Raw genomic sequence first — 9204 nt, 5'->3', positions numbered from 1 at the left:
TCCACCAGCTAGGAGTTGTATGGATAAAATAGTATGAAAAATATATGAACAATTTTATACCAATATATATTATTTTCATATTAGATTTAAATCACAGTAATAAATGTTATTTTCATAGTTAAATTTTTATCATTCAGAGCCTTTTTTAAAATGAATGAACCAATGGTTTGTGATTAAGAATGGTTTTCTGCTCCTGGCTTTGCTGTTTTACCAACATTTACTTTTAATTTTTATATTTCCGGACGTTGTAATTTGTACTGCTTCCAAAGAAAGAAGACATGTTTCCAGCATTCAAATATTGCGCAATAGACTATTCATATGAGGTAGAGTATTACTGGATCACTACCTGTTTACTAAAAATTATGATATAAAAATGTTATCTACATTCACTATATGATTATGATTATTTTTCAGTAGTCCTTAGAGTAATCCTTAGTCTAATTACTTTGAAATTCATTTAAAATTACTTTCCACTTTTAATATACCTTAAAAATGCTACTTTGGGAAGGAAATTATTGACAATTTAACATGAATTTGAAGCTGTCAGCAGGAAAAAAATATAGAAACTCTTGACAAGTTTGGACTGCTTTTATGAATGATCTTGAGCGATCTTGAGAGGAGTGGGGAAAAAGCAATCCCAGTTATCTTTATGATAAAATGACAGTAACAATATGTATTGGCCACTTACTATGGGCCAGATACTTCGCTCTTTTGATGGATTATATCATTTGATCACTTGCTCTTTTGATGGATTATGTCATTTTGATGATCATAACTACTCCATGAGGAAGATACTATTATCTTATCAGGTTTTACAGTTTTACAGGTTAGAAAAATGGTGTCTAGAGAAGTTAAATAGCTTGTACAAAGCTGAAATTCAAACCAGGCACATCGTTAAGAAACTAATTAAGGACTTCCCTGGCAGTCTAGTGTAAGACTCTGCGCGCCCAATACAGGGGACATGGGTTCGATCCTGGTGGGGGAACTAAGATATCGCATGTCACGCAGCAAAAAAAAAAAGAAAGAAAGAAAAAAGAAACTAATTAGAATAGTTGTCACACAACAGTTCATAGTTCTTATGATCTTAATTAACAAGTTAAATTTTGGTTTTCTTTATAACCTTGACCCCCATCTATCAGGAAAAAAATTGCTCCACTATAACTAAAACTGTGTTATATCTTATAGGAAATAAAAAAGGTATATAGGTATCTTCAGGTTTTCTTATTCCCTCATAACCGAGGAAGGCAAATGTCTCATTATAACACATATATGGTAGGGAATCAGAGGTCATCGTTACACAAATATTTATGAATGTATTATCCACTTGCAAAATTAGTCTATACTCAAACATCCTCACACTTTCATCCTCACCAATGGTATCTTAGTTTCTTGCTGGTATCTTAGTTTCTTGCCATGATACAATACAGATATACTAATCAATGGCAAATCTTGCAAAAGATACTGGGTTTTGTAAAGTTCGTGAAAACAGTGTTGAAGAACCACTCAAATAACAGGTAAAGTTATTATCAGACGAAGATTTTACAAAATTAGACCAGATTACAGACAAGAGAAAGAGAATGGTTTGAATATCAAAGGAGTCAGAGATGCCTTGGGAAAATTTGATTAAATCTTCAAATATTTTCTAGAAATATTTATGATCAAAGGTGAAGTAATGACTAGTATCATGCATATCGTCATATAACACGGTTTTGAGGGAAATTATGACAAAAAATCAGTTATAAATATAAGCTAACTATGAACAAAATTTCATTAAATATAAATTTTAATTTTTATAACTTTATTTCATTTTTTAGACAAAGTTCTAATCAAGCTTTTCTTTCCTTTTTACTATGAATCTTTGGTCCTCATTTTATATAAATTACTTTAACTGAGCTTTTCTTTGTACTATTTATTCTTAGATAATGAAGACCTCTTATTTAATATGTTATTATACCTTCAGCAAACATAAAACTCTTGGGAAGTAATGCAAGAAACTATTATTTGTCCAAATACGTAGAATAATGAATTCTGTGGGAAGTTGAGAGTCACTGAGGGACGGCTTCATAGAGGAAATATTGCTTAAGATGAGCCTTGAAAGATGAATAGAATTTTGATAGCTAGAGAAGAGTATCAGGGCATTTTTCAGAGGCACAGTGTAGACCACAGTGTTGATGAGGAAGTGACCACTAAATGTTAACGGGGTAGTAATTGATCTATTTAAAGACTACAGTTAGTATTAAAGAGTAATGGGAAATAAAGCAGGAAACTAAAGGCAGACCCAAGTATAGAGAATTTTGATTTATAAGCTTACTTAACTGATTTAACATCCTTTTAAGGTTTAATTATTAGATTTTTTAAAAAATTAGTAACATATTTGCTGGATGTCACAAGTGAAACTGTGCAAAGATGTAGAAAACAAAAGTTAAGATAGCCATATTATACTGTTAAGTGAAAAACAGCACATTGCTAAATGGTATATAAATGATGTGATCCCATTTTTTTTGTCACACGCGCGCACACACACACACACACACACACACACACACACATATTTTAGCCTAATCTAGAAAAGAAAGTATCTAGGAAAATACACCAAACTATTACTGATATGACTAGGGACCTTGACTTTCTCAGTTATGTGGTTCTGTGTTAGATATTTTATAGTAAGCATGTATTACCTTTAAATAAAAATAATATAAATTTGAGAGAATTTTAGTATTCTGAATATTGACAGATAAGTATTTTAAACCCACTATATATTAAAAGATTTTATAATCTTACTTTCTTACATAGAATGTAGTTAGAAAGAAGTTTTGCAGAGATGCTTTATTGCTTCGAATCCCTTCATGTTTATATCAAGATGAAAATTATCCTGCAAGAATTACTGATAATAAATTTAGGAAGCCATGGACAAGAGGTATGTTTTATTTTTATTTTTTAAAAATTTATTTTTAAAAGTGTTTCAGAGTTTAGCATAATAAATTATTAAGAAAATGCAGTGATTTTCTCATTATATAAAAGTGTATTCATATCAGAATTCCAAGAAGTTTACAAATTAATATTTTTATGACAGAATTTAGGTGACAAAGTAAGGAATTGGAAAGTTTATACTAGATATGAATAGAATAAATAAAAGATATGTAGGTGATGAAGTCTTAAAATATTCTAACATTGTAACATTTGTTGTACTATAATAGGATCTTGTTCAACTGTAGGAAGGCTACTTTAAGTTGTAATAATACACTGAATATAAAACTATTTTTAAATGTATATGTACAAAATACCATCTTTTGCTTTTATCACGTCATAGACTTAAGAAAGACTAGCCTCCCTGGAGGATACAAGTCAGTTAACGACATTTATTTACCCTGTATTCTGTATAGGCACCGTTACAGGTGCTAAGAACACAGTTATGAATAAGTCATAGAAATAGTCCCTGCCTTCACTGGGTTTTCAGACAGGTAAGGAGGATGCAACAATAAAACCATTAAACATGTAAACTAATATTTGGTATTGATAAATGTATAGAGAAGATACATAGTGTAATGTTACATGAAATTTCAGGAGTAGGGAATGCTATTTCCTAAGATGGTTAGGGTAGGACTACAATGAAGAGGTGGACATTTGAGTTGAGATCTGAGTAATAAGACGGCAGCAGCCATAAAAAGATATAGGGGAGAAGCCTTTCAAGCAAATGCAAAGTTCCTGACTCAGGAGTAAACTTGATGTGTGTAAGGACCAGAAAATTAGGCCATCGTGACTACTTAATGAAAAAGGGGAGATCTGACAAGTAGGCAGATTCTGAAAGATATGAGGCTTTGAAGGCCATAAGATGGAGTTTGTTTGTTTGTTTTTTTATATTATGGCTGATATGGTAAGTCATTGGACAGTTTTAAGAAAAAGTGGCATAACCTGATTTTTGCATTAGAAAAACCATTCTTGTTGTTTGGAGGTTGGAAGGGGTAGGGATTGGGAGGCAAGGGTAGAGGCGAGAAAATCAATCAGGAAGCTACTGTATGGTTCAGAATCTAGACTACTAGGTGAATCTATACTCTACATAAAAGATGGTACCTTAAACTAGGCTTATAGTAATAAAGATGTGAGAAGTGGTTGAGATTGGGATAATTTTAGAGGTCCAGCCAACAGTGAGAGGGTTAAAAAAAAAAATAGAAGAATAAAGAGTTTCTTCTAGGTTTTTGACCTGAGCAACTGGTGGATGGCAGTGCTATTTCCTAAGATGGGGAAAGGCTTGTGGGGAAGCCTATTCGTGGCTGGAGTCAATAGCTCTGCTTTGGCCAGGTTAAAATGCCTATTAGGCATCTAAGTGGAGACATCAAGAGGCAATTGGTTATATTAATCTTGAGCACAGCTGGAGTTTCAAATTGGGGTCATTGATATGTAGACGCACATTAATTTGTAGAACTGTATGAAGTCACTGAGAGCGTGAGTATAGATAGAGCAGAGAACCTAGGACAAAGCGGTAGAACACTCCAGCCATTAAAAGGCTGATACAGAAGGTGAAACCAGCTAAGAAGACAAGTGAGGTAGAAAAACCAGAAGAGTGTGGTGTTGTAGAAGTCTAAAGAAGAAAGTGTTTCAAGAAGGAAGAAATGGTCAAAAGCATTGGTCCCTGTTAAAGTGTCAAGTAAGATGAGAATTGTGTGTTGACCATTAGCTTAATTAAATGTAGATCATTGATGACCTTGGTAAGAGCAGTTCCACTGGAATATTGTGTATGAAAGCCTGATCAGAGTATGTTGAGAAGAGAATGGGAAGTGGGATGTGAGATGGTAGTTATAAACAACTCTTTTGAAGAATTTTGCTATGACGGTAAATAGAAAAATAGAGGTGCATTAGCTGAAGGGAGAAATGGGGTAAAGAGTTTTTTTTTTAGATGTGCGAATTAAAAAAATATATGTGTGATAAGGAAAGAGACTACAAAATGTTTGTCTGCCAATGGAAATAATCTTGGTAAAAAGAAAGAAAATGATGATGCAGGAAATAAAAAGGATAACTTAGTAAAAGAGGATAATATCAAGAGCACAATGGGAGGAGTTGGTATTAGAAGCCAGGATGGTTCTTCCACTATGATACGATAGGAAGGCAGGGTCTGTAGGTACTTATGGTAGTGAGATGTTAGAATTGGTGGTAGAAGATGAGGTCGTTCTTTTCTATTTATACTAACTTTTTGTGTGGAGGCAAGGACATAGAGAGTGGGTAGGGGGATGAGTATCAAAAATTTGAGGTGGGGGGAGTGTCAAATAGTTGTCCTGAAGAATGAGAAAGTCAGTTTTATTAAGAAGGATATTAAGATGAATTACCATTATCATCTGTCAATGTTGGATGCCCATTTAAAAGTTATGGTCAAAATCTCAAGTGAGCTTATTCAGAATGGCTGGGGTTTTTTTTCCCCAAATAATTTTCAGCTGTTCTAGTGTACATATACAAAGTGAAGAGTAGGGGGTTTCCTAAGTTGGTATAAGGGAAAGAGAGGCAAGGGAATTAAGAGTCTTTGTGAGGGAGTGATTGTGAGACTGGCCATGGAACCTAAGCTGTATGAGAAAGGAAGTGAGGACATGAGGGAGGATGAATATATTGTAAAAATGGAAGGGTCAGTGGATTGAAGGTCTCAGTCAGGTTGGAAATAAAGTAAAGAGTAGCTTTCATCAAATGCTTCTCTAAAACTACAGAAGGAAAAAAATGAGTTAATTATTTTTCCTAATTCTTTTCCTTTTCTTCTTTTTAAAAATAATAATAACAATAACACCAAAATTTATTAGGCATTTACACCATGTCAGGCACCATTCTAAGCAATTTACATGTCTTATCACATTTAATCTTTACAACACTATGAAAAGGCCATTATTGTTCCTAATTTGTAGATAAGTAAACTGAGGTAGAAAGAGGTTAAGAGATTTACCCAAGATCATGCAGTTAATAAAGTAGCAGTATAAGTATCTAGGCAGGGTGATTCCAGAACCTGTATTCTTAACCACTAAACTTTTATATTTTCAGTGAGGCACAGACTCAGATGTTCAGTTATTTGTTCAAGGTAACAAGAATAGTAAGAGCTAACTCTTAGGTAGAATACAGGTCCTTTGCCTCTTCACTCAGTTGCTGCTTCTGACACTAGCATATGACGTGGTTCCTTTCCTCAAGGAATGAAGGGTCTAATTTGGGAGACAAGCTATAGATACAAATAAAATTTTAAACTATGACTGTATATGATTAAGTACTGAAGTGAGTGCCACTGACAATATTATGGCCCTTCAAGGGGAATGTATCAGAGTGAGCTGGAATGGTAAATAAAGGCTTTATGAGAAGTTACATGAGCTGTTGAACAGGATTATCTGGGATGGTAGTGCTGTATAAGCAAAAGAGAGGCTGTATAAATGAGAATGCTCTGTTCAGGTGATATTGTTCTGACTGTGGTAGAGCGGGTTTTTTTTAAATTTTTTAGTGGGTGTTGTAATAATGAGAATGATTATTTAAGTATTTGGAATCTGGTATAACTTGAAAAAATTACATTTGTGAACAAATAAAGATAACACCATAATGTAAAAGGTGAATGTTTGGCTTCCTTGTATTAAGTTTAAAAGAAAATTCCAGAAGCTAACGTTTACCATTCTCCTTTCTAGTTTCAGCTGTTTCAGTTAGTGAAATGACAGAAATCTCACTCTTGGATCAATGGAAAGCAAGTCTCTTTGTGGAGGAGTTCCCTGCGAAGTATGTATCCTTAATCCCAAATTTCCCCTTTACATCTAGAAGATGAATAGTAAATTCTCCAGACAGCTAAGAGAGAAGATCCTTTCCTTTACATCCTCACAGGTTTTCTTCTTTTATCCAAAAAACAAGCCCTAGTCTGAACCACAAAGGAGGGGTTAATCGAAATGATTTACAGCCTCTTTTCTATCTTTTCCTCATTTGTCACATATTAACAGTTTTCTATGCATTTGTATTGGAAAAGACAGAAATAAAGCCAAGACGGTATTATGCTTTTAACAATAAGTAAACTTTTGGTGGAAAGTGTCTATAGAAAATCCTTTATATTAAAATCAGTCTTTTTAATCCCTGTAGTAGAAATGCAGATTAAGGCTATTTTCTAACATACTTTGTCAAAATGTTATTTATTATTAGTTCACTCATTCATCAGATATTTATTGCATACTATTCTGTATGCTGGATACAGGATAAAAAATGAATAAGATACAGTCTCTACTCTCAAAGAACACAAGAAAATAGGGATAGAGATTTATAAATAAATAATTACGATAGAATGTGGGAAGTACAATGCCAGAGATAGGAACACAGAGCATAATATGAGGAAGAACATCTAACCCATTCTATGATGTTCAGGTAGACATAAAGTAGAGATTTTAGTGCAATTGTAAATAATTTACTCTGCTGCTTCACTTCATGCAAAGAGTACTGATCAGACCCAGGAAGGATTTAGTTATTGTTCAGATTTCCAGTTTTAGTAATTTAAGTTTTCCTCAGTTACTCTTGAAAGAAACAAATAACCAACTTAAATGTGTCCAGCCTCTAAATACAGAGAAGCCCAATTTACTATTTCTGTCATCTAGGAATTTGAAAATCAGATTAGGAAGATAATATATGAGCAGAAAAAAATTAACAATGTTAAGAATTAAATGATAATATAAAATGACCATCAAAAGGTCTATCACAAGGTATAAGGTCACTACAAAGTATCTATCACATGACTAAACTCTAGAGCAGGGAGGAAGCAGAAAAGTGTAGTAAAAAGAGCTCTGCACTATGAAATAAAAGATGTGGACTTGATTTGAAAAGTCAAGTAGTGACTGAACAAGTCATTGTCTCTCTCTGATCCTCACTTTCTGTATCAGTATAATGATGATGAGTCAGTGTTTCTCAAACTTTAATGTACATATGAATCGCTGAGGATCTTATTAAAAATGGAGATTCTGATTCAGTCAGTCTGTGTTGGGACCTGAGATTCTGCACTTCTAATATGCTCTTAAGTGTGCTGATGCTGCTGGTCCAGGAGCCTACTTTGAGTTACAAGATACAAGATGCTCTCTAAAATTTCTTTTCACCCTAAGAGTTAGATTGGTAGGGCTGTGCCTTTATAAGCAGGAGAGATCAGCTTCACAAAGAAGTAGGAACTGAGCTTGAGCTGGACAAAGAAGGATAAACTAAGTTGAGAGAAAGCATTTCAGGCAAAGGAAACAGCCCATCTGAATAGAAGCAAAAATGTGCAATAATTACTCAACAAAGGCAATGATCAGGCTCAAACAAAGGATTCCTGTATGAGAGAAATGCGAGGCCCTGAAGCAATGGGCACCCCATCATAACCGACCCTCCATTTTGCAGTACCAAGATCATGTCCATGGCAAAGAAGGTGGAATCTGTGGCACCATGTAGAATAAAATTTATATTTCTCTGCCTCCCTGTAGCCACGTGACTGAGCTTTTCCCAAAGCATATAATCAAAAGACGCTTATGCAATTTCTGAAGAATGTCCTTAAAAGGAAATGGTGTGTTTTTCTCCTCACTTTTCTCCTTTCTGATGTTATGATAGATTACAGATGTAACAATTGGTTCCAGCAACCACCTTGGAGTATACAGGATAAGAACTAAATCTAGGAATGGCAGAGTGGAACAAAAGAAGCCTCAGCCCCTGATGAATTGAAACTGTCTCACTAGCCATGACCTGCTAGCCTCGAGACTTTTTGTGTGTGTTTTAGTCATCATTAATTTCAAGTTTGTCTCATAAAGTGAAATTTAATTTTTAATAGCCTTTACTTTTTAGATCACTTTTTGGTTCACAGCAAAATTGAGCAGAAGGTTTAGAGATTTCCCACATCAAAATTTAATTTTAAATTCGGGAGCTTTGTTACCTAATGGAAATTAAGAATAAACATTCTGATCATTAGCACTACCTAGATTTCCTAAACCTTGCTTTTCCTCTCTTTCTCACCTCTGTTTCTTCCTCCTGTTTTGTTACTTCTTAATATTGATTCTAAGACCTCAGTTTTTTTACTTTTATTAATTTGTTGGTACACTGTTTTAACATATATAGGCATTTTCTGTCATGTGTCCTGAAAAACCTTATGTTCTTCAAAACTGCACACTAAAAATAACAGGGCATACAGGAAAATTAGCTTCTGTAGTCACAGCTATGCTACTTGCAACAGAGCACTAATAAAAATAATAACTATTCTAA

General features: G+C 34.0%; 1 protein-coding gene across 1 annotated transcript in view; it reads left to right on the top strand.

Annotated features, from left to right (window-relative positions):
- Positions 1-278: 278 nt before the first annotated feature.
- Positions 279-9204, top strand: part of SHOC1 (shortage in chiasmata 1) — an 88699-nt gene continuing 79773 nt past the window's right edge. Inside the window, exons 1-3 of the mRNA XM_004269336.3 lie at positions 279-323; positions 2794-2917; positions 6639-6726. Of these exons, the coding sequence (XP_004269384.3) occupies positions 279-323; positions 2794-2917; positions 6639-6726 (257 nt within the window). The remainder of the gene's footprint in view (positions 324-2793; positions 2918-6638; positions 6727-9204) is intronic.

This window comes from Orcinus orca, chromosome 6 (assembly GCF_937001465.1).
Source record: "Orcinus orca chromosome 6, mOrcOrc1.1, whole genome shotgun sequence".
In the NCBI taxonomy this organism is placed as follows: domain Eukaryota; kingdom Metazoa; phylum Chordata; class Mammalia; order Artiodactyla; family Delphinidae; genus Orcinus; species Orcinus orca.
This window is presented reverse-complemented; position numbering and strand designations above follow the sequence as displayed.